Genomic DNA, 27,679 nt, shown 5'->3' on the forward strand with positions numbered 1-27,679 from the left:
AGTTCATCTCTCTTGTTCTGCATTTCTTTAAAAATAATGATAGAAATTCAATAGAGTGGGTTAAAAGTCTGGTTCTAAACATTTCTATGAACTACACAGAATCACTTCCACTAGAGTCATGGAAACGATTACACTTTTATGGACTAAATTTTCTTGCCGACAAGCACAACCAGAATGACATCAACGAGACATTTTTTTCTTATCATAAACTCAAACTTGCAGGTAAACGTGTTTGAATACAGCTAGTCATTTCAACTAAAGGGCTTGTGAACAAGAGTAATCAAGAAAAGGAGGAAGATCGAACAATAGAGTTGATATAAAATTCTAACTAAGAATGTCCTGAATTACTTCATCCATTTTAACCACAAAATGACCACACTGGGTAACATGGAATTCTTAGTGATCAGTATCTATGATCGTACAAAAAAGGTTTATAACAGAAGTGACAAGCCTTCCTTCTTAGGTGCAGGTGCAGCTGCAGCAGCAGTAGTAGGAGAAAGTTTCTTGTTTCCAGGAAAAGCTTGACTGGAGATGTCGACGAGAGCTTTGAAGCTGTAAGGCTCATGCATGGAAAGCTCTGATAACACCTTCCTGTTCAGCTGGATGTTTTCCTTCATTAACCCATGCATGAAATTCCCGTAATTCACCTGTCGTTTGTGATGAAAAGAAAATGATCAGATACCGAAAAACACAACAACAAAAAGACCCCCAACCCTAAAACTGTTAACTCAATTCTAAACCCCCCTTGAAGTACACAAAATCTTTAGCATGATCTCAAGATTAAACTAGGAATCAACCCTTCGGAGATTCAAACTATCTACCCAGACATTCTATGATATCACAATATCAATTACATAGCAGGATACTATAGACTACATAACGATCTAAGGATATATCACCCTATTGGCAATATAATGGATATTTTGGCTTATTGGGTATATATATCGCACTATAAACTACATACTGAAGACTAGATAGAGACCTAATATACGGTGGAAATGATTAAAAGAAAAGCCCACGATAAAAGGTAAGCCTACTGCCCTCCTCCTAATAGATAACACCCAAAAGTGAGCAAAGGACTAAAACCCTACTGCCCTCCTCCTAATAGATAACGCCCAAAAGTGAGCAAAGGACTAAAACCCTACCCACTAAGTATAACAACTAATACATAGAAAGAGACTTCAAGCGTTGGTTGGACATCTCTCAGTACTTCTGTATGCCACTTGATGTGTAAAACAGCACCACCTTATACCTAATAGATGCTCTTACTTGACTGAAAAATTAATAACATATGCAGACAGATGAATAACAAGTACAACATAAGGACTAAGATCGACAAAGTTTTATAGTGAGTTGTATGTAGAGGCTATATGCTTACTCCGTGCAACCGAGTTCCAGCATTGATACGTTCAATCCAAAGGGAACGCATATCCCTCTTCTTAGTTCGTCGATCTCGATAGGAATATTGTAAAGCTTTTTCCACTCTCTCTCTTGCTATTCTTATGCAATTCTTCGCTCTACCTCTAAACCCCTTTGCAAGTTGGAAGATCTTCTTCTTGTTCATGATGGCTCTTTAACCCTTATAACCTCTCTACTTTCCTAAATCCTTGAGTCTGGTACAGAAAGCCACAAGGAAATCATCATTTATACTATATAAGATAATAACAACATACAGATAAAACACATAAAGATTGGAATATCAACAACACGCTATCTACCTAAACCATTTGCGCATTTATGCGTCCACAAATGGAATACGATTTCCGGGAATACCATTCCAAAATGGTGATTGGTACACATGAATAAATCAAATTTCACATCCGAAGGAGGAATGTGGTTCCTCCTAAAGGGACGATCCTAAAGTAGGAGGTGGGTAGGTTTGCGATTCCCTATCAATTGGAACCGTCGATCAAATGATCTATGGCCAAAATCACGCTCTAACCAAACCTAACAATATAGTGAGGTACTGCAATTACTAGGAATTACAGTACAGGATTATTATCCTACTAATTGCATTCCTATCCCATGCGCCAAACTTGGCGCTTAGGAATTCGGAGTCCATTATCGAGGACTCTTTAGGGCTTTGAAAATCAAGCAAGCAAGCGAAGTTGGGAACATGTCAAACTGAAACAACAAAAGAAATCTCAACATGGGTAAAGATCTAACCAATAGAATATCCAATCATGCATTATCAAGTCTATACTCGAGAATCATAGAATTCACATTTCTTTAGTTCCCTCCAAATGAAAGCAAATCAACAAATGTTCAGATATAAAAAAAGATTTGAACTTTCGATTCATTCCTAGAAAATTTTCGTGATTTGAAACTTCTTAGTGATTAACATCCTGTAATGTGATTTGAAACGTAGACTTCACATCAAGTTTACAATTGTTCGGAAAATATTACCCTCAAACTTGGATTTGTTTGGATGTAGAATTCGTTATTTGTTATACCATGTAAAATGGAACTTTAAAACCCTAAAAAGGTCTGTGAATGGAAAATACAGGTAATCCCTAACAGAAGGTCTCTAAAACCCTAAAACACTGGTTATTGCACACAACAAGATAACACAGAAAAAAGAGAAGGAGAAGACTGAAAACTACTACTCCCGTATAACGTTCAATCGATTTTAATTGAAAAAACTAATTGAAGTTCATTTTCATTGTTACCTGGGAATCTCTGTGATAACTGACTGGCAAGATTCCTTTCTTGAGTAAGGACTTGTATAGAGATAGAAATGAAAACTGAAAAAAATCAACAAGTGACTAGCTAAGTGATGGCCACCGGACTGCGCTGATCCGAAAGCGACCCCAAGGAGCCGTGCCGTCCCATGCCAACAGGTCACGGGACCAAGGGCTGGAGGTCTGATCGGTTAGGACTTAGGTCACAGTAAGGACCAGTGGGATCAAGGATGGCAAGGGAAGGACTCGTGTCCTGATCAGTTAGGGCACAAGAACGCCGAAAGTTCAGTGTTGCGATGGGCCATAGTGTATACCTGGCGGGGGCTTGTATTTAGGTCTCCCCTACCTGTTTACCTCGTCACATGGAACCACACATGAAGACATGTGCCACGACTTTGTTAGTGCACGAGAATGATTCGTCCAACATGTCATAATTCAATAGGACGCGACTGGTTTTGAGCTCCCTAATCCGTGTACCCTGTCGTGCAGCATGATACGGGAATGATTCATGGTCGAAATTATAAGGGACGTGAACTACCCGTGCAACATGTCAGAGGTTGGTTAGGCTAGGTTAGTTTTTGACTCTCCAAATCTAGTTACCTGCCTCATGGAACAGAACGATAACGATATGGGGATTCTCTATTCCTCGGTCTGTAAGGACAAGGGAATCTGATGATGCGAAAAATGACCATCAGTTGACTAAGGTCAATGAGTCAAGAGAAGACCACCAAAATCGACATCACCAGAATCAACACAGAGGATACCTTCTGCCCTGGGCTATAAAGGCCAGGGAGTTGACACAATATATAAACCGTGACCACGGTTTTATGAGCGCTATAGGTCCCATGGTCTAGTGGTTAGGACATTGGACTCTGAATCCAGTAACCCGAGTTCAAGTCTCGGTGGGACCTTTTTCTTTTTTTAATTTTTCGAATTTCAACTTTCATGCATACCTTCAAGGTTTTAGTTACATCATACCCACCACTTTCTTGACTAAATCAGAATGGTTATGATCCTTCTAAAACTCATCAAACAGCACATTTGTATAACTAAAACAACCCTCTATTCCCCCTTTTGTTATATTACCAAGAATCAGTCAATGAAGTTCAGTTATAAAACTATTATTTAGAACAACTGAATCAAATTGACAGCTTCTTTTTGTTGTCCAAACAAAATAATCCATTCATTAATGGTGTCAATTTTCCCTACCTTCCCACTCTACAAAACCCATTCTTCATTTCTCTTTGTTGAATTCTCATTTTTAATACCCATTTCTTCTCTTTCAAAGATAAGTTTTGGGTGATTCATCCTTTCTGTGTGTGATCTGGGTGTTCTTATAAAAATCAGGTATTGATTGTATAGTGTTTGGGTATTGTTCTTAGTTGTTTTGTGGCAGATTTGTGATGATTATTGTTTAGATTTTAATGGGTAGCCATTAGATCTCTGAATGTTTCCAAATTTGTCTGTTCATGATTTTACAATTCAAGCAATTTGAATCAAAGTTGGAAGTTCATATTTTTGGTTGGTTTTGTGTGCAAATTTTGATTTTTATGTTTATATTGTTTGGGTTTGATTTTCTATCATAGGATCAAATTAGGGTTTTGATAAGGAGATTATGGGGAGAAAAGGAAAGTGGTTTGTAGCAATTAAGAAGGCTTTCAGTCATGAATCAAAGGAGAAGAAAGAGCAGGTTAAAAGGACTTTTCCAATTTCACCATTTTCCTTTTGAATTCAAATATTTTCTTCAATTTGATCTTATTGAGACATATTTTTCTTAAAATTTAACAGAGAAGAAGTAAATCAAAGAAGAAAAGATTTGTGAAAGAAAAACAAGAAGATCCATCTTCTTTGCCAGTTGAAATCACTCCAATATCACCACCTCCACCTTCTGAGGAGGTAAAACTGACAGAAATAGAGGAAGAACAAAGCCAGCATGCTTATTCTCTCGAACGTGCAACCGCTGCAGCTGCTGAGGCTGCTGTTGTTGCTGCGCAAGCAGCTGCCGAGGTTGTTCGCCTTACAACCGTATCACGGTATCCTGGAAAATCAAAGGAGGAAGAAGCTGCCATTAAGATTCAAACAGCATTTAGGGGTTATCTGGTATTAGCCTTCTTCCTGTTCATATCTTGTTTCTTGTCAAACTTTTTTGATATTTAGATTATCTCGTGAATCTCGGATTTTAAATGGTAACTCGAAGATGTACAGAAAGTAAATTAAGATACGGGTAGGGTATAGCATTCACTGTTTTATGAACAATGAGTTCCATAATGAGATTTTTCCGGTACTCCGAAAAATCAAAGGAGGGTTTATTTGGTATTATTAGCCTTTGTCTTGTTAATGTTTGTTTCTTGTCAAATTTCTGTGATGTTAAAATGCATTTGCCTCTAAGTTTACCTCAGGGAATTTTGCGGTTTAGGATGATCTTTCAAAGATATATAGAAAATATATCAAGATGTGGATCGAGTATTTCATTTTTTTATGAATAATATGTTCGATTGATGGGATAGATTTTTCACTATATGTTTTCTTTTTCTTTTTTTATATTTTCGGTTTAGGCAAGGAGAGCTTTACGAGCTTTGAAGGGGTTGGTTAGGTTAAAGACACTGATAGATGGACAATCTGTTAAAAGACAAGCCACCACCACTCTTCGTTGTATGCAGACTTTGGCTCGTGTTCAGTCCCAAATCCGTTCAAGGAGAATTAGAATGTCAGAGGAAAACCAAGCTCTTCAAAGGCAAATTCAGCAGAAACATGAGAAGGAGATCGAGACTTTGAGAGTCTCTGTAAGTTATTCCTTCCTTATCGTGTTTTATGTTCTTCGGTTACAGTCTACTCCACTTTGTTGCTTCATTTGGTTCACGTCTTTCTCGTTGTTTTCCGACAAACGGTGCTCTTGCTTAACCGCATTTTGATTCTTCTGAATTTTAGAAATGACTTATTCCCAAAAGTCTCTAGAACGGTTTTATGTATTTACTCATCTCCACCTTCCATAAATTTTACTTCATACATGAGTTTCATCTATTATATTTCTAGGACGGTTATTTGTTACATTTTAAGATCATGGTTTTATAAAGAAATGATTTCATTAGTGCAAGCTGTTTAAGAAAGGCTCAATTCATTTCCATCCCGTCGATCTGAATCTTCCCTTTTTTATCCATGCCCGTCTCTATATACTACTTTATGCTTTAGGAATTCCTCTTCGAACAATTTGTTGATAATTAGACGCAAGCTTGTTATTTATCGATCTATAATTTTCCAAATCAAGTTTCTCAATGTAAGTTAACCTTTTTTGGTTCTATGGCTGTTACTCTGATAACAGATGGGGGACGATTGGGATGCCAGTGTGCAATCTAAAGAACAAATTGAAGCAAAACTGTTGAACAAACATGAAGCTGCTACAAGAAGAGAACGAGCACTCGCTTATGCTTTCTCTCACCAGGTAATTTCCTATTCCTGTTATATTAACCGAACTGGTGATTCTCGGAGAATTTCTTTTGTGCATACCTAAATAAGGTATCCTGCTCTTCCTCGCCTAACTGGTTTCGACTATTGATTTAACTCGAGGGAAAGCATTCTGTTACGAGTTCTTTTCAAATATGTGATCGAACTAATCGTTATGCTGGGCTTTGTTCAGCAAAATTTGAAGAATTCGACAAAGTCTGGCAACCCAACCTTCATGGACCCAAACAATCCTCAATGGGGATGGAGTTGGTTAGAGAGATGGATGTCAGCTCGTCCATGGGAGAGTCGAAGCCCAACAGTAAAAGAACCAAAAAAAGATCAAGGAAATTCAAAAAGTGGAAGTCGAAATGTAGGAGGAGAGATAAGTAAAGCTTATGCCCGTCGTGAAGTCAACCCTGATAAGCCTTCACCAACAGCTCAAAAGCTGAACCATATCGCTAATCGCCAGTCACCGTTCACCCCTTCTTCAAAAGCAGCATCTTCATCTTCTATAACCGGCAAAATCAAACCTGCAAACTCTCGTGGAGGCGGTATATGGACCCCAGATGAAGATTCACGGAGCACAGTCAGTTCGCAATCAGATAAGCCACGAAGACACAGTATTGCTGGATCACCTATGCGGGATGACGAGAGTCTAGCTAGTTCACATACAGTCCCAAGTTATATGACTCCCACTGCATCTGCAAAGATTAAGGCCCGATTGCAAAGCCCGTTAGGAGTTGAGAACCATGAGATAACACCAGACAGAGGGTCGGTCGAATCGACAAAGAAGCGGCTATCGTTTACCGGATCTCCTAAAGCTGGACAGCAAAGAAGACATTCAGGACCACCCAAGGTAGCTCCTCTGTGAAAGAAATTGCCAATGGATATAGATAGTAGCTAGCTTGGTTGATACTTGATACAAATTTATTCATTTTTCATGTCTGTAATTAGGATATCGACTATTGATTTGTGGGGTGCATAAAATTGTCATTGGGTTGTTTCATGAGTGATTTGATTCTTTCATTTGTTTAGTTGTTTAGGGTTCTCACATTTTGGTTTTCATGATCAAGAATAAAGAACCCCAAAAGAAATTTCTCCTAATAAATGAATGAGTTAATTATATGGATTGGAAATGTGGCTGCAAAGGAATATTCTTGTATTATTTGTTTATAATATGGTTAATGGTTTCATAAGTTCTTCATTCTTTGAGGATATTTGGATAAAGTATATGGGTGTAAAAGAATATTTTTATACTATTTGGTATAATATGTTGTCATAAGCTTGTCATATGGTAGAAATAAGTAATCTCTTGATACAAAGAGTACAAACTTCACGCTCATATAACTTTTCGTAATAATTTGAACACACGTAGAGGTCAAATGTAACCAAATAATATTTTGATATAGCCAGAGTACATCATTACGAGAAACAATTTTGTACCCTTCTGATATATTTAATTTAGCCGGACGAGGCTTATATTATAAAAGTCATAATTTTAGATGTATTTTTAATATGATGAAATTGTAAGAGTAGAATCTGCATTTAGAGTTTGATATTTGGTTAACCTTAAACATGTTAACTACTAACCTGTATTATTGAAAAAGAAAGTCTTAACTTATTGTCAACCCATTAAGAACTATGATTAGACTCATATAATTTGGTTAATCAAGTACTTCTAATCTCCAGTATGATCAATGAATTAATTATTTGCCTCAGACATGGTTTCCAAATCTTTGGTTACATAAAACGTGATTTCGACTAACATATGACCTCATACCACCAATAAGATCTAAAGGCCTTTCATTTCTGTGGTCCATTTACTATGACCAAGTCAAGTGCATTCATATACCGTCCCACACTATTTTCTTCTCAATTTTGGTCGAGAAATTACTCTTTCTTTCGCAGTAAATCTCTTTCTCACTTTCACCAAGTCCTCACACAAGCTAGAGAACGTCAGAAAGCAGAAATCATATCACCAAATAAAAAATCTCAGAACAACTGAACTTGGTGATAACCATCTTAACAAACGCTAGGAATCCGCAGACTCAGTGGCGTGGCTGAGAATTTGGGGGCTCGGTGCGAAAAAAAAAATTATGGGTCCTTTCTCCGATAACATTAAAGCTTAATTTTCTATTTCAAATGTAATACATTTAGCAAAAATCAAAATGGACTAAGTTAGAATTTTTTTTTCTTTCTTCACATGAATCTAAGTTGTATATTTTTTCTTTCGAAAAATTTATTTAAGCAAGAATGACAAACATCGAAGTAAACTTATTCCATAAATGAAACAACAAGTATTACACTTCGCAATTAGTCTTTAACTATACAAACTAACCTAAATTTATTGGAGCAAAGCAAAACTAACATAAATCTACTTGATTATCTATTATTAATAGTTGTTGTTGTTACTCCTAATAGTTCGAGATAACAAAGAGTCGACAAAATAAACAAAAAACAAAGACCTTGAAAGTTTTGAACTTGTGACCTCATGCTTATTTTGTAAGTTGTTTACCAACTAAGCTACATATCATTTTTTGAATCACTTTACATTGTCTAGCTATTAGACTTGGTCGCAATTTAGGGGCCCCTAGAACAAAGTAAAGATGTTGTAGTTTGAGGGGGCCGACCGCACCGCTGACACCCCCTCAAACACGCCCCTGCGCAGACCTAATTCGAAGAGTATGATGGAATACAAGTGTTCGGATCAAATATGCACACCATGGGAAGAAAAAACTTATACTGTATTACTAAACAAGTATTGTGATGCCCCGTGTCCCAAACTGGACACAAGCACATCCAGACAATTCACATACGAGATAAAATTTCGACAGAGTCTCTCTGGAAATCGAATCAACTGTACCTGTAAATTCTGTCATAAGAAATATTCACTTTCCACACACACAATCTAAACACAGCTGAAGCTGTTAAGGTGTCTTTCAAGTTTAGACAGTTAATATATCCTCATAGGTATGAAGTACATATGTATTTGAGTTTTTTTTTTTTGTTGAAACGTATGTATTTGAGTTTGATTTTTCCAAAATTACAAAACTTGGAACATGAAGATAACCAATGTGCAAATAACCAAAGAAAAGATATAGGAGAGAGAGAAATTAGATTTTTTGACGCATAACTGCGACGGAAAATGAGGAAAAATATGGTGTGTGTATAACGTGTGTATGTGTGTATAACTTGTATGTGCATAGTAATTAGGGGTTTTGTGTGTGTTTATGTATATACACTGACATTTTTTTTTGTTGAATACACTGACATCTTTTTTGACTGAAACAAAAATTACCTTTCATATGAGTGTAAATAACAAATTTGGTGAGTGCATTTAAAAATTCTCAAAAGGATATTTCATATTTCTAGCCCAAGTACGGATATTACTCGTTAAAAACGCACTCTTTTTTGTTACTTGGCCCAAGTGTTTATAAGCATATTCAAGGCACTCGAAGGCAACTGAAGAACCCTATTTTTTTTTTGTTAAGAAACTGAAGAACCCTAGACAAATGAAAATCGAAGGCGCGAAAAATCATCTGTGACTGTCTGGCGGATGCCAATCTCCATCTTCTCAAACTCAAATAAATGGTGAGTGATCACATTACATGCCCTAATTTCAATACATTTTCTTCTGTTTTCTTCAGTCCTTTTATTTACCCTAATTAATATCTATATATATTATTGATCTCTGTAAGTGTGTTTCTTGATTTGAATGGGAAAAAGGCGAAATTTTGGTTGTCATTTCAAGTTTGATTGGTCAAAAAACTTTAGGGTTTATGTATTAAATCTGATTATTGAGAACTTGAATCCCCAAATCATTTCAGAAAATTGAATACGCCTTTTTGATGCATTTTCTCAAATATCGATTGATTATTTCTCTAGTATTGAATAATTTTTATAGCTTTATCTATCAATTTTAGGTGAGTGAATTGACGAGGGTTACTTTTGTGGATGGATTAGGCTACACCATTTTTTGCAGGACTAGCAGTAGCTGCTGCTGCTCTTGCTGGTAGATATGGGGTTCAAGCTTGGCATTCATTTAAAACAAGACCACCTACCGCTAGGTTGCGAAAATTTTATGAAGGAGGTTTTCAACCAACAATGACTAGAAGAGAAGCAGCTCTTATTCTTGGTCTCAGGTAAGCATAGTTCAATAAGAAATTACAAACGAGGAAAAACTTAAAATTATGTGAACACAATTAAGTAAAGGTTGAGGTTCGGGTCATGACATGTTCGAAAAATAGCCTGAGCCAACCCAATTAGGAAGCCACAAAGACACACAAAGGCAACTTCACTGTATTTTTCAGCTGAATAGATAGGAAGTGTTTTTTTTTCCACAAAGTAACTGAGTTTCATATCAGATTCTAGGAAGCAACTCAAAGAAATAAGTACTTCGAAAAATCTCATAAAAGTGCCATACTAAGCCTAATTTGATTCAAAAGACAGCTCGAGTAGACATTCAATTTGAGTTGTGACGGTATGGAAACGACCCACGACCAGTTAAAGACACAAGACACGAAACAACACATTAAGGAAATTTTCATTATGTTTCATATGAAAAACATAGGAAGTGGCTTCTAAATAAGTGAGCGTTTGAAATCAGATTTTAGGCAGCAGCTCAACTCTGCTTTTGTTTTAAAACTGATTATCAGAAAAGTAGAGTTAGGATTACTTTATAACGAGATCTCAAATAGAAGTACCCTATGCTGTGAAACTCGGGCGAGTCGGCCGAGTGACTCGGAACTTGGCTCAGACTCTGGGGTAGTCCGAGCCGAGCTCGGCCAGGTTCCAGAGTTTCGAGTTTTTTGAGTGTCTTGGCTGACCTCGGCCGAGTCTAGGGTCTGACTCAGGCGTAGCTTACTCGTGTGACTCGGAAACTCAGGTCCGGCTCAGAATTGTAAGAGTATTTTGGAATTAAAATCTGACTTGATGCATATTATATGTAAGTGTTGTCTGGAATTCTTGAAACATGATGATGATGATGATGATGATGATGATGATGATGTGGATGTTTAGCTGTTTAGGTTACTTATTAGTTGGTTATTACTTATTTGTTTATTACTTACTAGTTTGTTATTAGCTTACCAATTAGTTTCTTAATAGTTGAAGTCTTGAATTTGATTAAGTTATGATTTGGATATTTTAATTTATACTGTAGTTTATTTTATTATTCTCTGAATCATTCGTCTTTATGTAGTTTACATGGAAGGTACAAGCACTAAATTTGAATTACATGCATAGAATTAAGATAAGAAATAGATATATGTCATGATATAATAAAAAAAAACCAGAATTTTTTGTCACTTGCACTTGACTCGGCCGAGTGACTGAGGCTCGGCCCTTGGCCGATCCCGAGCTGAGTCCGAGTTTAACAACTTAGGAAGTACCAAACGAAGCCTAATTTGTCTAAAGTTGTTTCAAGCAGAGATAGTGCGACTCCAGACAAAGTAAAGGAAGCACATAGAAAAGTGATGGTAGCTAATCATCCAGATGCAGGAGGAAGCCATTATCTTGCTTCGAAGATTAACGAGGCTAAAGACGTGATGCTTGGGAAAACAAAAGGCGGCGGCTCTGCATTTTGAGACAACAGCTTTTCTCCAGGTTTACACTATCAACTAATTTTGTTTAAGTTGACCGGAGAATAGTGCTTTACCTTGCCGAGAAGAAGATAGAGAAAAAGGAATAAGTGTCGCCTCACCTAATTCCCATTTTGCTGAGTTTGTTCCTATATAAATTTGAGTTATCTTCTTATTTCATGGAAAAGGGTAATCAAATGGTAATCTCTGTTGAATTCTTTCTTAGACTCAAACTTTATCTTTGCCTTTTTTGTTTCCTTCATATTTCAATAAGAAATATTTTTACTTCTTTTTGGGTCTATGCTCTTCAAGCTTATATAGATGTTTTTGGTTCACGGGTCCGTTCTCTGTGGGAGCTAGTTATTATTTGTTTGATGTGGGGTGGATATTCATTCTATTATTTTCGAGAAGTATCTCAATGAATTGTTGGTAATATGGTTCATCGATGTTGAAAGTGCCTTGAATATTGGAGTTACGCATAGCCATCCGTGGTTCTTTACATTGATAGCTATTCTTCTCCCTTTTTCACCTTGGTGAAAGAAGAGACAAAGAAGAGGGCAAGTATCCAATATATTGATGGTCTCCTAAAAGAAAATTGAAGCAAGACAAGTTTTTAGGCACTTGTGGTTTGCTGTGGTGTTTCTGGCTTGAAGATCCAGGCTCTGAATATGTTAAATGGAAGGAGCTTGGAATCTGTACTCTACCAGAAATCAGGTGCTTATAACCAATTTAGGGGTGTCCCTAGAAGTCGTTATGAACTTCATCATTTTTGGTATACTTATTTTGAAGTTCATATATGTTGTGAAAGCTAAGAAATCGAAATAGATTTGCAACAAAAAGAAAATCTGAAATAGATTTGCGAAAAAAAAGATTGAAATAGATTAGAGAAAGAAAAAAAATATAGATTGCTAAGTTTCATCCTTTTTATTTTGTTGAAACCTAAATTCATCCAACTTAGTGTGCTCTTCTAGAGTCTTAAAAAGATTTAAATCATCTACATAGATTGCAACAATAACAATTTTCTGATTTATTAATCAATACAAATGGTGAATCTTCGTAACGATCCATCTTGATTGAATACGCATTTGTCGACCCATGTAACGATCTTTTTAACGATCTTTGTATTGACCCATCTGTCCTGATTGTTTTAACCCATCCAATTTTTGTTATTCCACATCCGTCCTGATTATCTTAATCAACGTAACGATCTTTGTAACTTGATTGAATGCACATTTGTCGACCTTAACTTCAATGTTTTATGCAATGTATACATTTTTGAGATTTTTTTACTCAATACACAGACGAATTTCATTAGTAATATATCCTTCTTTCAAAAGGTATTCGCGAAGGTGATTATACCTAGGGATGTCAACGGGGCGGGTTTGGGACGGTTCATCCCCTTCCCAATTCCGTCCCGTGAGTAAACGGGTTTTACCATTACCGTCCCAATAATTAATCGGGGTGGATATTCAATTACCATAACCGTCCCAATTAAAAATTGCTAAACCATTACCGACCCGCCCCGCCCCGTTTAATATAAAATGAGTCGGGTCGGGTCGGGTTCAAAGTATTTTGTTTCACAAAAGTTATTTTAGTTTGAAGTAACATAACAATTGTTAACAAAATTTTGTAAGACTTTGAGTTTATCAATCATAAACACTACAACTACTTAATAATATAAAACATAAAATAATTAAATTGATAATATAAGATTAAAGTTTTAGAAACATAACCTTAAATAAAACAAATATTTAATATATAACATACTAATCGGTTCGGGGCGGAGTTTACTATCTAATACCAAACCCACCCCGAACCCGATTAGTTTTTTTAACTTCATACCAAACCCGAACCGTTTAATTAACGGGGCGGTAAAACCCGTCCCATTAGGGGCGGGTTTGGGAAAAAACCCGCCGGTTCGGGCCAAATTGCCACCCCTAATTATACCACATCATCCTGATTGTTTTAACCCATATAACGATCTTTATAATTTGATTGGATACACATTTGTTGGCCCTAACTTAAATGTTACAGGCAAGGTATATCCGGCAGAGATTTTTATGTAGATGTCATTATTAGGTAAGTCATATAAATATGTTGTCACTACATTCACTAGACGTGTTTCAAGACCTTCTGATGCTACCAGACTTATCAGGTATCAGAATGTCATTGCTTCCATTACAAGGAAATATGTCTCTTGAAAATCAATACCCGGTTTTTGAGGAAAATATTGAGTAACTAATCATGTTTTATATCTAACAATTCATTTGCCTCATTTCTTTTGCTTACCAATACTCATTTTTATCCTTTCAACAAAAAAAAATACTCATTTTTATCCAACAAATTCTACATTTTCTGGTGTTCGAACTACGGGTCCAAAAACCTCTCGCTTTGATAAGGACTTTATCTCCACTTCAATAACATCTTTCCACATTGGTCAATCTCTTCTCGGTCGACATTCTTCGATACTTTGTGGTTCAAGGTCATTATTATTTGTTATTACATGCAGATATATTATAAATGCAAATTTATTTTTAGGAATAACGTGTTGTGAAAGCTAATAAATTGAAATAGCCCAGAGAAGAGAGAAAAAATATATATAAGCTAAGAAACTAAACTTCATTCTACCTTAAGAATGTAGTAAAATGTTCTACTATTTCTTGTGCATATACATTGTGTTAGAACTCTTTTTATAAGTTTTACTACTGAAATACATTTGCAAAAAAAAAATGAAGTACATTTATGAACATTTATATAATGGGTTACATGTAACACATGAATGTGTCCTTAAGGTGTAGGTTACTAAGACCTCATTGGCAGGGGCGGAGCCACATAGGGGCCCGTGGGGGCGCAGGCCCCCACGGCTCCGCGATAAATACGTCTTTAGGTGTGAAAATCTCAGGGTCGGATTTCGGTATAGTATAGATGATTGCCAATTTGTATCACAAAGTTGTAGTTGGCTCGGTGGATGAGTTCTTTGCCGTTCACACAACACGTCATGGGTTCGAAACCCATTGTCTTACTATTATTTTTAGGTTTTTTGGGTGTTTTATTGTGAGACCTTTTAAAGGTGCCTTGTCTTAGTGCTACAGCCTCCCTCAAGACAAATACTTATAAGGGGGCTTTCTAAAATTTTCAATTTATTTTTGTCTATCTAGTTAGTACATCAAATTTCCTTTTTAACTCCTTTTTTTTTTTATCAAATTTCTTTTGTTCCTATTTCTTTGTAAATTCATCCAACTTCAGATTGAGTTATTTGCATCCCCATATAACCCTTGGGTCCTATTAATTCTTCATTCTTATGTATATATACAAACATTATTTAGTTTAACTGCAAATGTTACTTATTTATGTTTAGATTTTAGTAAAAACATGTTACAGTTAGTTGTAGCCTAATTAATTGATAGTATTGCATGGACATATAGAAGTCATTGGTTTGAAAAACATATGATTTTCTTTTCGCAATTTAGACTTATAACTATTTTCGATAAAGGTTACTATTGAAGCTCTGCAATTCGTCATTAATGACTGTATTTTTTTTTTTTACAGTTCAACAGTGCCCCCACAAAGAAAAGTTTCTGGCTTCGCCACTGCTCATTGGGGTATATGCTAATATTAAACTAGTCAAAACATGGCAACAATAACCATATTCGATGAAATATCAATAAAATTATCATAAAATGATGACTTATATCTGTGTACTTTTATAGAAAGAAAAAGAGATTTTTTTTTTTATCTAAACTTAACAAGGCATTGTCAAAGTCACTCGACTTATGTGCTATAAGCAGACGACTTTATTAGCACCCAAGTTATTTTTGAAAAAATCTTAAAGCACTCGCCTTCACTAACAAGCACCCGTTGACCCTTATACGTAACACATTCAAACATCAAATAACATTTTAAGGAATTTTTATATAGCTGATTAGAGATTTCCCTTAGTTGGAAATCGACAGAGAAGAACTCTTGTTAATGATCTTCTAAGTGTGGGAAAGAAAATATAGAAAAAACAACACTTAAAATTTAGATGCATATAGAGTGTTTGGTTCAATATTCACTGACCACAATAATAAATTATCTGCTTATAGTACAAAAGTCGAGTGTTTTTAGCAATACCCTTACTAATTACCATGTGGTTGGTAACCATGAGGGAAAGAAAACTTTCTCTTTGCTACGTTGATTTTGTTTTTATAGCATCATCCACGTTGCCAAAACTATCTTACAAATAACGATAATATCTCACGCACGCACGCCACTAATGCGAATATTTCAGTCCGATATTGTACATTGTCGTTTTGTATATCTGAAATCCTACCAACCCACCACCCGATGACATTTAGAAAGGGAGCGAGAAAAAAGAATTAATCAAATGAGTAACGGTATCAACAACATTTTATAGATCTCTCTCTCTCATCCAAACTTCAATGCTTTTTCGAGTAAATTTGAAAAAAAAAAAAATCATTAACTTCACAACGCCTAGTAAATTTCCCCTTTTATGTGTACACTTGTGACATGGTTATCCACAGTGGCAGAAAACAACACTCTCATTTTTCCGCTTCTATTATCTCTCGTCTTTTTATAAGCGCACTTCAATCCCCTTGTACTTTTTATATTCTTTCTTCTAGAAATATTCGTCTTCATCTTCTTCTTCTCCAACCAATTTTGTCTGAAACTTCATCATTCAAAACCTCAACAATCTTTTCTTACCCCACTTCTTGTTCTTCTTCTCTCTCTCTCTCTCTTCGATTCAACTGAAGAACTTCCGGTAAGAAAAACAAAATGACTGTATGTCTTATTCAGAATTTGAACTTTGAAAATGTTATTCAATTTCATTTAGGTAAAGAGATTCTAAACAAGTTTTGAGTTACTCTGATTGAGTTTTTAATGGTTTTACTTTTTGAGTGTTGAATTTCATAACCTACTTGCTTAAACACTTGAATGTTGACGGAGTTTATCTGATTTTGATTATCTTAAGTTCTTGATTTTGTTTCAGTTTCAGTAATCAATTTTCGTAATGAAGATGTTAAGTTTGTTTAGATTTTTTAGATTTAGGTTTTGATATTGATATTGTGTTTGTTTTGTTTCAATGTGAAGTTTATTGGTAGTGTTTGGTTTTGTTTAATCTGATATTATATTAGGTTTGCATGCAGAATTACTTGGATTAGGTTTTCATAAATGGTTTCTTCAAGTGATCCTGTTGAATCCTTCTTTAATTCACTTAATGCTGTTAAAGAAGCACTTTCTCCACTTGAATCTGGATTTCATCGAGCTGCTAAAGATCTAGAGTTGTGTTGGGCAAGTCACTCAAATGGTGTTAAAAATCTGGAACAGTTTCCTCAATTTTGGGTTTTTAAAAGACCTAATAAGGTTGAGAGTTCTTCCTCAATGAAGAATACTGAGTTTTCTGATGTGGTTAGTGATAAAAGAAAGACAGAATCATCAGCTAGGTTTGCCCATAAGACAGTTCTGTCTAACTTGTTTCAGAACTTTAGAAACAATGAACCAAAGACTACTGAATTTTCGAAGAAAGTATTGGAAGAGAATGGATTTGGAAAAGATGATGAATCTTGTATGAATTGCTTGCACTTTGCTAAGACATGGTCTGTGATGGTTAACAATTTTGTTCAGGCGATTCCGACCCTTTTACAGAAAGCTTATAAGAACGAAACTGATTTTCTAGGTTCGTGCAAACAACCATTTTTGGTATTTTGTTCCAAACCAGAGCAGTGGAAAACTGATAATGAATTTGGTTCAGTAGAAGATAAGGGTAAAACATCCAAAGAAGGAGAATTTATGTCGTTGGAACTCTTATTGGGCGCTCTCTGTGATCAAATTATTCTAAATATTACCCAAGAAAGATGTAATAAGAGCCTTGATGGGAGAGATGACTCTGCTCCTGAAGTGGGTTATCAGGAAATGATCGAGGGTATACTGCAAGGAAGAAAAGCAGATGTCCACGTATTCTTACGAAATTTGCCATTTGCGAGAGTAGGGGGTGTACCGTCCAGTCTGGTTGGATTAGATGCCATTAAGGAAGAGGATAATGCTTTTGTATCTTCTACTGAAAATACGGGAAAAATAGAAAGTAATTTACCTCAAAAGTTTGCAAATGGATTACTAAATATTCCATTGTCGAAAGTAGAGCGGTTAAGGTCCACCCTGTCCACCGTTTCTTTGACAGAATTGATTGAGCTTGTACCTCAATTAGGACGCCCCACTAAAGACCACCCCGACAAGAAGAAGCTATTCTCCGTGCAGGATTTCTTCAGGTACACAGAGGCTGAAGGTACGTAACTTCTCGGATTTTTTGTTGCCAGCAAAAATATTTTCATTTGAGCAGAGCCGCATAGGTTCGTGAAAAACAAACGGCTAGATGTTACTATTACCGCTCTATATATGTCTTAAGACACATCATGTTTATCCTCATGCCAATACAATAATAATTAGATTCATTGAAACTTAAAGGAATACAATATTGAAACCATTGTGTTACAATTTCGGAATGTTTAGGTTTCAATGACCCCAAGCAAAATTCAACATACATTGTCGTTTTGTGATTTTTGGGTTGGTGGCAGTGTTCATGTCGACATGGACAATTGAATTCAATCAAATTGTAAAGACGTAAAAATTGTTGAAACTTTTGCGGAAATGAACACACTCATAAAATCTTTCGGTTTCCATGTCTACCAAAGTTTATACCGTATCCAAAATTTAATACCGTATACTTTTCAGAGGATTGTATGAATTGCAACAACATGGTAATATACGAACTCTGTTTAACGTGTTATTACCTATATTTAACTTGCGAATTGCAACTATAGTGCTGCTAGAGAAGGTGCAAGAAGTGGTTTGCTAATTCTTCTTACATTGTTCTTTTTGCATGAATGTCATAAATGATTAAACCTCTCACTTTCGACCAACTGTGTGTGCTTGCAGGAAAGCGCTTCTTTGAGGAGCTGGATAGAGATGGTGATGGCCAAGTAACTCTAGAAGATCTTGAAGTTGAAATGAAAAGGAGAAGATTACCACAAAAATATGCTCGAGATTTTATGCGACGCACTAGAAGTCACATATTTTCTAAATCATTTGGCTGGAAACAGTTTTTATCGTTCATGGAACAAAAGGAACCAACCATACTTCGAGCTTACACTACTCTCTGTTTGAGCAAGTCCGGGACTCTGCAAAAAGGTCAGATCCTGACATCCCTTAAGAATGCTGGGCTTCCTGCCAATGAAGATAATGCTGCTGCCATGATGCGCTTTTTGAATGCGGATACTGAAGGGTCTATCTCTTATGGACATTTCCGGAACTTTATGCTTCTTCTCCCTTCTCATCGGCTTCAGGATGATCCTCGGTAAGATAAATTTATTTTAATTATTAGGTATTAGCAGATATTTTTTTCAAGGGTTAATGTAGTTGGTGAGCTAGATCGTTCTAACAAACATTTACTGATCTGGGCTAGATCAGATATCCCCCTACTTTTCTTTTGGTGTTAGGTTTGATATCTTCAAGAGCTCTTGACAAACATTAGAACAAGAACCCCCACATAGTCACACATGGTTCACGAGTGCCATATTTTTTTGTAACTTTAGGAGTGTCAATTACGTGGTAATAAACAAGGATAACATAGACATTCATGTTCTGTCGCATTCACATCACAGATTGGAGAAGGTGCATGGCTGGGAGCCAAAATGGACACAAGTAATGAGTGATTTTTGTTACCTTTTCTTTTTGTGATGGTTAATGGTTTATTGCTTTATTTGGATCAAATTGCCAACTAATTTGAGAATTAGTAATTAATGGTCCGACCTTCCGTACAAACTTTCAGAGAGTCGTTATCATCACTCGATAATTTCCCATTTTAGCGGTGTGTAGGTAGGTCAACTTTTCTGAATAATGTTGCTCGATGCAGTTTTGACTAGCCACAAACCCAAAAAACTTACTTACTCATTTAAGATTAAATCCATATTTTAAGTACGCATATCCATCTGATGTCTTTGTTTTCTTATTATGTAATTGGCAGATCATTGGTATAATTTATACTATGGTCCATATGGGATCGGTATAAAATCTATGATACTGATGTAATGTAATCTGGAATTATATGTACAGGAGTATTTGGTTTGAAGCTGCTACCGTTGTTTCCGTCCCACCACCTGTGGAAATACGTTCTGGAAATGTTCTAAAGGCGGCTTTGGCAGGGGGTCTTGCTTGTGCACTTTCTACTTCTCTGCTTCATCCAGTAGACACAATAAAAGTTAGTGTTATACTTCTATGTCTATTTCTTGATGCAAAATGGGTCCCTTAGATTAATCATCTGGAGAAGAGTTTCTAAGCTGTGAAACCCCTTCTCTATTTAGAGTACCTAATTTGAAGTCCTATCAATTTAAGATGCTTTTTTCTATATTGAATTTTGCAATGGTTTCATTGTCCATCAGACTCGAGTACAAGCGTCTACATTGTCATTCCCGGAAATTATTTCAAAACTTCCTCATATTGGAGTTCAGGGATTATACAGGGGATCTATCCCAGCCATTCTTGGTCAATTTTCAAGGTCAGATCTCAATTTTGTTTTACTTTCTTTACATCTTTTGAGTTTTGCTCACTTTTTTGTTCATTCTCACAGCCATGGATTACGAACTGGTATCTTTGAAGCGAACAAGCTTGTATTGATAAATTTTGCTCCGGGTCTCCCAGCGATTCAGGTAAAAGTATTATAATCTTATATCACGCGAGAGGCAACGATTTACAAAAACATAACCAGTGGCAACACCATACCAACTCTAGTAACACTCAAGTTCTTATATAGTGAAACTTAAATCTGGTCTACTTGTTATTTAAGGTGCAATCCATCGCATCCTTCTGCAGTACTATCTTGGGAACTGCCGTAAGAATACCGTGTGAAGTATTGAAGCAGAGGTTGCAAGCGGGCATTTTTGATAATGTAGGAGAAGCAATTGTTGGTACTCTGAATCAAGATGGTCTCAAAGGTTTCTTTCGTGGAACTGGTGCTACTCTCTGCCGAGAGGTTCCTTTCTATGTTGCTGGTATGGGTCTATATGCCGAGTCCAAAAAGGTATGGAGTCTTTACCAATATGAATGCGAATCGTTCGCAAGAATCATGCTTCAATTTTTTATAACTCTGTCTCTTCCCAATGGAACTCCGTATATCTGAAAAACATTGATATCTCAATTTGATTTATTTGTGATTTTTCCTAAACTGATGCTCAAGTACTATCTATTACTATTTACTAGCATGTCATTCTAACAAAACGCCAATATTTTATCTTTACAAATTATCGACTTCTTTTTATCCTTTCGGATCGCGACACCATTTCTGTATATTGCTTGTGGTTTAGACGAATAGAGATATACCCTTGTTCATATCTTATTCAACTTTGATAGTTAATACATGTTTATACCAGAATCTCTATTGGCATCTATACAAATTACAGATATGGTAACCAATTTCACATGTCAAGGGGGCCCCGTATTACGTTGCATTTGCACACCCCATCCTCTTGTTATGACTCACACTAGTTTTTTGAATTTGTAACTAAAGGGAGTTCAGCAACTTCTAAGAAGGGAACTGGAACCTTGGGAAACAATAGTCGTCGGGGCTTTATCTGGTGGACTGGCTGCTGTCGTAACAACTCCATTCGACGTGATGAAAACAAGGATGATGACTGCACCTAGAGGTCGTTCAGTTTCAATGTCAATGGTGGTCTTCTCTATTCTTCGAAAGGAAGGACCCATTGGTCTATTCAAAGGAGCAGTTCCCAGGTTCTTCTGGATTGCACCATTAGGTGCCATGAATTTTGCAGGATACGAGCTCGCAAAGAAGGCAATGGACAAAACTGAAGAGCCTATCAATGAGCAGCTTCCTCCAAAGAAACTCGCCAATGTTAGCTGAAGTTTCCCCCGGTACATTCTAGCTGTTTAAATGCAATTTTGTAACTGCATCATTTTATCTGTCGGAATCTGTTGTCAGAATGACTCAATACCAACTTCCTTTTGTTTATTTACAAATCATCTCACCAGTTGTATAGTTTTGTTCAAAGATGTAAAGTTGAACAAGCTAGTAAAAGAGAAGTTCTGAGCAGAAATCCCCTTTTAACTTTTTTTTTTAATTATCTTATGCTGAGTCAAATACTGGTCATCTTTAATCAAGTCAAGAAGTCAACAGACTAAATAAGAATGAACAAGAGTAGGCCCTCGCAGAAGCCATTAGGGAAGTCACGGAAGTGGATCCAATAAAACCTTGCCACCTGATCCCCCTAACATAGGAGGTCGGCATAAGACCTTGAAAGCTTGAACCCCACACTGAACGAACTGGAGCTACATCTCTGATTCTCTTCTCAATTTTCATGGAAGAGTCCTTGCGTGTTCCATACCTCTTTTTTTTTTTTTGAAAGACGACTACGATCTACGTACGTCGTGAAATTTGACATTTGATACATGTGATAAGCTCGATCTACGTTCCACACCTCTTTTAGACATGGAAAATGGACAAGTTCTTTTTATGAGGAACACATACAATATTCGTCACAACGAAAAGGGGAATGGTAACTCCATTATGCAACCTCATTGCAGAAGTATTTTGACAATGCTTTCGAAAATAAGTAGATGTTATTCCAACTTCATTTTTTTTTATATCCAGGTTAACATTCTTCACAGACGTTATTATGTTGACAATAGTGTCCCTATCCATGATGAACTATAATCATGGGTGCTTGTGAGTTTTGATATAATCAACGTGCTTCTTATTAGTTTGTTTGTTTATTTAGGAATTGTTTATTGATGGGCTATTTCATTTTTGGGCCCTTAGTTTGTGACCAGTTCTCTTTTTGGCTTTCTGTTTTTCCTAACTTCAACGTTGCTCCCCTTTTGTTAATAACCTCAGTTAATTTTAATAGTTAATTTTTTCTTGTTGTCATAGTTACCTTTCTTATAGAAATGATTTCTCTAACTTCATTTTCTCTCTTTTCCAAAAAAAAAAAAAACATTTTTTTATAACTAAGAGTACAAAATGGAATTAATTCTCAAAAAGTTTAAAAACATTAAAGTCACCTCATCTCTCACTATCTCTCTTCCATTTCATCACCTCTCCTTCCATTCCATGTCTCTCCACCTCGTCATCTTTTGTTACGAAGGTCGCTTGTCGGCCTCCGGTGACCTTTGAACTCAATTTTTTTTCTCTCATCTTCTCCTTCCTTCTTCGTCCCCTCTCTTCTTCTTCCCATCTCTTCTCTTTTGTTTATCTACTTCCTCTCTTTCTCTACGCACTGTCTGCGCGAAGGGGAACATCTCTTTCCCTCGTCGATCGTCGGACGTCTCGTTTTTAAATCCAGACAAATTTGAATCTGTAACTTTAGACAAGGTCTGGTCGACCCTTTGAGATCCCCCTCTCCTTCAACGGACTCTGAGTAGAAAGAGAGTGGGATTAGAGAAAGAGAAGAGGAATCAAGTGACTAGAAAAATCAACCACTCTAGACAAAGAGGTCAACTCTGGATGAAAGACCGTTTGCGTCCTCGTACTCGTGTCACCGACTGTCCCAACTTGATATAGATAACCTAACCTTTGTCGGGTGTATTTTAATATAATTGCTGCACTGTCTCCGGTTTGTACTCGGTCTCTCTTGCTTATCATTCAAGTTTGTATACTTAAAAGTCGGAGTCTCTTTGATCGGCACCACCCCATCGTCATGAGGACCTTATTAGGGTCACATGTGTTTTGTCATCAGACAGGTTAAAAACCGAAAAACGTTGTCGGTGTCCATAAAGTAATTATGAGTGACGGTCTGACTTCCAAACAACCTGTGATTCTTTTAACTTCATGACCCGCAATTTCAACCCCTCACAACGATAAATCAAGTTCGATTCACAGTGAATGTAATATCTACCTTTATTGAATTGTCTTCAATTCTCATAGTTCATGTGATTATTTGTGATATATCCCTTCTATATTGAATGTAATGAGTTTTGGAGTATATACTATAAAAAACATAAATATAAAATTATAGAAAAATTGAACGTAGTACTGTGGTTGTTAATTGTCATATAAAGAACCTGAATAATCAATCCCATAGGGCATAATCTTAAGAGAGGAAGCAAAACTCATTAGTTACCTACTTTCCTATTATTTCAATTCAATCCAAATAAACATACACTAAATTTTATTTGCTACAAAAAAAAAAAACAGTGTCAAATTATTATTCCCGACCGAATGAACTTCCGTCCCCACATGCATAAAGAAAAAGAAAAGAAAATAGGGATCTACCTACCTACCCGACCAAAACATAAATGGCATATATAATACCAGGAATATAACCCAAAAATGTTAACAATAAACAGATCCAAAATTCCACCTGCAATTTCAACAAAACCCCATTTCATTTCATCTATCAAGCTGCAAAATTAATAAGTTAGAAATCAGAATTGACAAGTCTAAAAATTAGGGATTATTACCCCACACCCATAACGGAGAAACACTCCAACTGGTGGCAACAGAATTGCCAGAACCACTTCTATAAATGTCTCTGATCCCATTTCTTTGTTTTCAATTCTAGACACAGAGAGAGAGAGAGATGAGAGGACTTTTGATGGAAAAAAAAGGACAAGTTTTTGTGGTGATGAAGATAGAAGAAAGACAACAAATATTGTTGTGATTTAATTTTTGTTGCCAAGTATTTTGTCTATTTCTACACGTGTTTAAAACAACATGGAGCCAACTTCATACGTGCGAAGTTTTAGGGTCAGCTTTGTTTCATGATTCTATACTTCCAAATCCAATAGCGAGATAACTACAGTGTATCCGATTATTCCATTAGTACAGAATCAATATATAATCCAATGCTTCAGATCCGTTTGACTTATTCTAAACGTAAGCATCTGTGATGTCCACGTCAGCTGAAGCGGACCAATATGGCCTTGAGTTTAAGGGTGCGCAGTGTGGATTTTAACCGAGACAAAATGTTTTGCTGGCATTTTAAAGCATTTCAAGATATATCTATATAACAAAATGATTTTATAGACATTTCAAGAGATTGAGTTTGTAGATAAATTTTCATGTAGACATTTCAAGATATTTGATCCGCTAACAAAATATTTTGTAGACATTATAAAATGTTAAGTTCCTTCACAAAATGTGCAGGAGATATTTATTGGGAGAATTTGACATTGACTCTCGCTTTTATATCGATATTAAGACTAAACTCTTAGTTTTTTTTTTTTACTTTTGATTTACACACCCACTAACATGGAAATTAAAATGTAAACAACGACACTTTTGTCCTGATTCACATTGTTATTCGAACAACTGACATTTAACTAGAAATTAACGTTTGAAGTCGACGTGAAGATGTAAATCAAAAGTTTCAAAAATATTGGAATTTAATCCTACTATGGACGTAAAAGTAAAGGTCAGTGTCACAAACTCCCTTAGTTTTACTATTTTTACTCAGATTTTAATGAATTTATTGATTTTGCCTCCACAAATACTAATTGAAACCTCTCATGCTAAACTAAAGGTCGGTGGACAAGTGAAGTCAAAATTTGAATGAAAACGTTTTGACATGGAGGAGAAACAAAAAGTCCCGCTCTTTTTTATCTTTTTCGGTCTTTCCTAACGACTAGTCGTCTCAGAATCAATCTGATGTTATTACGAGGGGAGAGAGAAAGAAAGAGGGGCCATGCCATGCCGCCATGGCCATGGCCATTGCCATGGGGAACTACAATACCACTACTAGTATGAACCCTGGATCTTATTGTATGATCTCTTAAACTGTACAAATATGAGCGCTGAATTACTTATTTCTGGTGTGAATTGGTGGTGGAAAGTTGAACTATTTTGGTTTTTATAGGGAAACCGCGACAAGCCTATCATGGCTGAAAGTTAATATACGCTGAAAATTGTTTGGAGCTTCCACAATTGCTCGTGATCTTGCACTCTCTTGCTTCCCATTCATCTGTAAAAGAATTCTTTTTCTGATCTTCATTTGGCCTGCCTTGTTTGCAGAATAGGGTCTATGGAGGTGCCTCAAAGGTCATCTCCGACGGCAACTCGAGCTGCCCGCCAACTTAAGATGCCAGGATCAGAAACTGATATAACCTCAACAAACACTGTGAGTAGGACATCTAAAGAAAAAAGCCCAAATGTGGCCGTCCTTCGAAAGTCGCCCAGAAGCTCAGCAATAGAGGTAAGTAAAATCGGTATACAACATTTTATCTTCTCAAGAATGTGCTATTATATATAGTTTTCTGCTGCATCCCTTTTGCACTCTGCACTTCTGAAGGTCTCTAAATTTTTCATGCTTGTCAACCTTGCTTGTCATCCTCCTGTGAACTCCAGAAAAAGCATCCAACCAGAGTAATTGAGTTGGAGTCTCAGCTGACACAACTGCAAGAAGAGATGAAGAAAGCAAAGGACCAACTAGGTTTGTCAGAATCTCGTAGCCGACAAGCTAAGCAAGAGGCTGAAGCAGCGAATAAGCAACTTGTAGCTATTACTGCAGAGCTTGAAGAATCTCGACAACAGTTTCTGAAATTGACTTCAGAAGATGGTAGAATCCAAGAGTTCTGTAAACTGTATCAAGAACGGGACCAGGCATGGCAATCTGAGCTAGATTCTTTGCAGAAGCAACATGTGGTTGAATCAGCAGCGTTGGCGTCTGCCGTAAATGAGATACACAGACTCAAAATGCGACTGGAAACGGTTGCTAAAGCTGAGACTTCACCGAAAGAAGAAAGAGAAACAACACATACTGAGTTAGAGATATTCAAACTAGATATGACTGAAACTCTTTCTATCGTTGAGAATATGAAAGCAGAGCTCAAGGATTGCAAAGAATCCGAAGGTCAATCACAAATACAGCTCCAGGAAACCCTAATGCAGTTGGAAACAGCCAAGACAACAATCGAAATACTCCAATCTGACGGCCTAAAAGCCAAGGAGGTCTATGACGCTATGGCTTCCGTGTTAGAGAAGTATAGGGTACAAGTAAATGCGCTTGAAATACTTGTCAGCAAGATTCAAGCAGACCCTTCAGGTAATACTATGCTCTCAGATAAACATAACGAAAATGGCGAGACTATTGAATCTAATCAGCTCATTTTGGAGCTTATTTCCTTGAGGTTGGAGGTGGATCAGTTGAGAAACAAATTAGGATTTGCTTCTAAAATTAGATGCCAGAAAGAAGAGGTACAAAACTCGATACACATATATCAACTTGCTGATCAAACTTCCACGGAATCCGAGTTACTGGCAAAAGTGCTGAAAGCAAAAGCAGATATGGAAGAGTTGAAGACAAATCTAATTGATAAAGAAACTGAGTTATTGAGCATTTCCGAAGAAAAAATAGATTTGAATTCAGAGATGGAGAAAAATTGGCCAAACGAGACAGAATCTGAACTTCAAAACTTGAAGATTAGTATTGCAAATTTGAAGGCAACCATGACTGACAAAGAAAACAATGTGAAGAACTTGTCAGAGGAGAACAAGATACTGAAATCTGAAATGGAGAAGAGGAGTGAAGTGACTGAAGAGCTTGATGTCATGAAAGAAGAGGTAGAGAGGAGTAGCAAAAGAGCTGTATGGGTAGCTGAACAACTCGAAGCAGCTCAGACAGCAAATTCAGAAATGGAGAGTGAACTAACAAGACTTAAAGTGCAGTCAGATCAATGGAGAAAGGCAGCTGAAGCAGCAACATCAGTTCTTTCAACTGAAAATAATGGGAAATTCGATTTCAGTTACCATCCTGTAAATATACATTATTCATCTGACGATGACGATGGATCACCCAAGACGAGAAACATGTTGAAGAAGATCGGAATCTTGTGGGAGAAAGGACAGAAGTAGATCCGAATTCGCTCTTGTTCATTTTGTCGTTACGAATCTGTCCTCTTTTCTTCTTCTTTTTTTACTTCGTTATTTCGTAGAGGAAAAGCAGTGTGGGTTATAGGTATAACATTGTATAGGTAGGT

General features: G+C 36.5%; 5 protein-coding genes, 1 long non-coding RNA gene and 1 other non-coding gene across 8 annotated transcripts; 5 read left to right on the top strand and 2 right to left on the bottom strand.

Moving 5' to 3' along the window:
* Window positions 1–311: 311 nt before the first annotated feature.
* LOC147564733 (uncharacterized) lies at window positions 312–2,986 on the bottom strand. Its single transcript, XR_015228096.1, has 3 exons — window positions 2,670–2,986; window positions 1,379–1,613; window positions 312–647 (listed from the first exon to the last, which is right to left on the bottom strand). It is a non-coding gene; the product is annotated as an uncharacterized LOC147564733 (long non-coding RNA).
* Window positions 2,987–3,520: 534 nt separating this feature from the next.
* Window positions 3,521–3,592, top strand: TRNAQ-CUG (transfer RNA glutamine (anticodon CUG)). Its single transcript has one exon. It is a non-coding gene; the product is annotated as a tRNA-Gln (tRNA).
* Window positions 3,593–3,638: 46 nt separating this feature from the next.
* LOC147564735 (protein IQ-DOMAIN 3-like) lies at window positions 3,639–7,258 on the top strand. The gene is made up of 6 exons (XM_086649711.1): window positions 3,639–4,028; window positions 4,268–4,371; window positions 4,470–4,781; window positions 5,237–5,464; window positions 6,001–6,120; window positions 6,316–7,258. Exons 2-6 carry the CDS (start codon window positions 4,297–4,299, stop codon window positions 6,991–6,993), a joined length of 1,413 nt encoding a protein of 470 aa, XP_086505837.1. The 5' UTR covers window positions 3,639–4,028; window positions 4,268–4,296; the 3' UTR covers window positions 6,994–7,258.
* Window positions 7,259–9,542: 2,284 nt separating this feature from the next.
* On the top strand, window positions 9,543–11,990 carry LOC147564736 (mitochondrial import inner membrane translocase subunit TIM14-1-like). Its single transcript, XM_086649680.1, has 3 exons — window positions 9,543–9,713; window positions 10,086–10,264; window positions 11,551–11,990. Exons 1-3 carry the CDS (start codon window positions 9,711–9,713, stop codon window positions 11,705–11,707), a joined length of 339 nt encoding a protein of 112 aa, XP_086505806.1. The 5' UTR covers window positions 9,543–9,710; the 3' UTR covers window positions 11,708–11,990.
* A 4,005-nt stretch (window positions 11,991–15,995) lies between these two features.
* Window positions 15,996–21,804, top strand: LOC147564737 (uncharacterized). 2 transcript variants are annotated; one of them, XM_086649716.1, is made up of 8 exons: window positions 15,996–16,463; window positions 16,849–17,984; window positions 18,635–19,052; window positions 19,811–19,955; window positions 20,137–20,252; window positions 20,325–20,403; window positions 20,541–20,774; window positions 21,261–21,804. In XM_086649716.1, the coding sequence occupies exons 2-8, from the start codon at window positions 16,874–16,876 to the stop codon at window positions 21,609–21,611; spliced, it is 2,454 nt and encodes an 817-aa protein (XP_086505842.1). In that variant the 5' UTR covers window positions 15,996–16,463; window positions 16,849–16,873; the 3' UTR covers window positions 21,612–21,804. The 2 variants fall into 2 exon arrangements, with proteins under 2 accessions (XP_086505842.1, XP_086505848.1); XM_086649722.1 differs by having other exon boundaries at window positions 16,066–16,463; window positions 16,837–17,984.
* A 2,000-nt stretch (window positions 21,805–23,804) lies between these two features.
* Window positions 23,805–24,358, bottom strand: LOC147564738 (low temperature-induced protein lt101.2). The gene is made up of 2 exons (XM_086666138.1): window positions 24,167–24,358; window positions 23,805–24,066 (listed from the first exon to the last, which is right to left on the bottom strand). The coding sequence occupies exons 1-2, from the start codon at window positions 24,245–24,247 to the stop codon at window positions 23,983–23,985; spliced, it is 165 nt and encodes a 54-aa protein (XP_086522264.1). The 5' UTR covers window positions 24,248–24,358; the 3' UTR covers window positions 23,805–23,982.
* Window positions 24,359–25,721: 1,363 nt separating this feature from the next.
* On the top strand, window positions 25,722–27,673 carry LOC147564739 (interactor of constitutive active ROPs 3-like). Its single transcript, XM_086666147.1, has 2 exons — window positions 25,722–25,896; window positions 26,049–27,673. Exons 1-2 carry the CDS (start codon window positions 25,726–25,728, stop codon window positions 27,552–27,554), a joined length of 1,677 nt encoding a protein of 558 aa, XP_086522273.1. The 5' UTR covers window positions 25,722–25,725; the 3' UTR covers window positions 27,555–27,673.
* The last annotated feature ends 6 nt before the right edge of the window (window positions 27,674–27,679 follow it).

This window comes from Eschscholzia californica, unplaced genomic scaffold (assembly GCF_041429995.1).
Source record: "Eschscholzia californica isolate CP2 unplaced genomic scaffold, dmEscCali1.0.p SCAF_1, whole genome shotgun sequence".
NCBI lineage: Eukaryota > Viridiplantae > Streptophyta > Magnoliopsida > Ranunculales > Papaveraceae > Eschscholzia > Eschscholzia californica.

What these genes read in the sequence shown, in the direction of transcription:
- LOC147564735 (XM_086649711.1), top strand. Translation starts at nt 4,297, where the DNA reads ATGGGGAGAAAAGGAAAGTGGTTTGTAGCAATTAAGAAGGCTTTCAGT. An exon ending in CAAAGGAGAAGAAAGAGCAG is followed by an intron (nt 4,372 to 4,469) that starts GTTAAAAGGACT and finishes AAAATTTAACAG; the next exon opens with AGAAGAAGTAAATCAAAGAA. An exon ending in CAGCATTTAGGGGTTATCTG is followed by an intron (nt 4,782 to 5,236) that starts GTATTAGCCTTC and finishes TTTTCGGTTTAG; the next exon opens with GCAAGGAGAGCTTTACGAGC.
- LOC147564736 (XM_086649680.1), top strand. An exon ending in GCTCTTATTCTTGGTCTCAG is followed by an intron (nt 10,265 to 11,550) that starts GTAAGCATAGTT and finishes TGTTTCAAGCAG; the next exon opens with AGATAGTGCGACTCCAGACA.
- LOC147564737 (XM_086649716.1), top strand. Translation starts at nt 16,874, where the DNA reads ATGGTTTCTTCAAGTGATCCTGTTGAATCCTTCTTTAATTCACTTAAT. An exon ending in CGGCTTCAGGATGATCCTCG is followed by an intron (nt 19,053 to 19,810) that starts GTAAGATAAATT and finishes TTATATGTACAG; the next exon opens with GAGTATTTGGTTTGAAGCTG. An exon ending in ATCCAGTAGACACAATAAAA is followed by an intron (nt 19,956 to 20,136) that starts GTTAGTGTTATA and finishes ATTGTCCATCAG; the next exon opens with ACTCGAGTACAAGCGTCTAC.
- LOC147564738 (XM_086666138.1), bottom strand. Translation starts at nt 24,247, where the DNA reads ATGGGATCAGAGACATTTATAGAAGTGGTTCTGGCAATTCTGTTGCCA. An exon ending in TTCTCCGTTATGGGTGTGGG is followed by an intron (nt 24,067 to 24,166) that starts GTAATAATCCCT and finishes TTGAAATTGCAG; the next exon opens with GTGGAATTTTGGATCTGTTT.
- LOC147564739 (XM_086666147.1), top strand. Translation starts at nt 25,726, where the DNA reads ATGGAGGTGCCTCAAAGGTCATCTCCGACGGCAACTCGAGCTGCCCGC. An exon ending in CCAGAAGCTCAGCAATAGAG is followed by an intron (nt 25,897 to 26,048) that starts GTAAGTAAAATC and finishes TGTGAACTCCAG; the next exon opens with AAAAAGCATCCAACCAGAGT.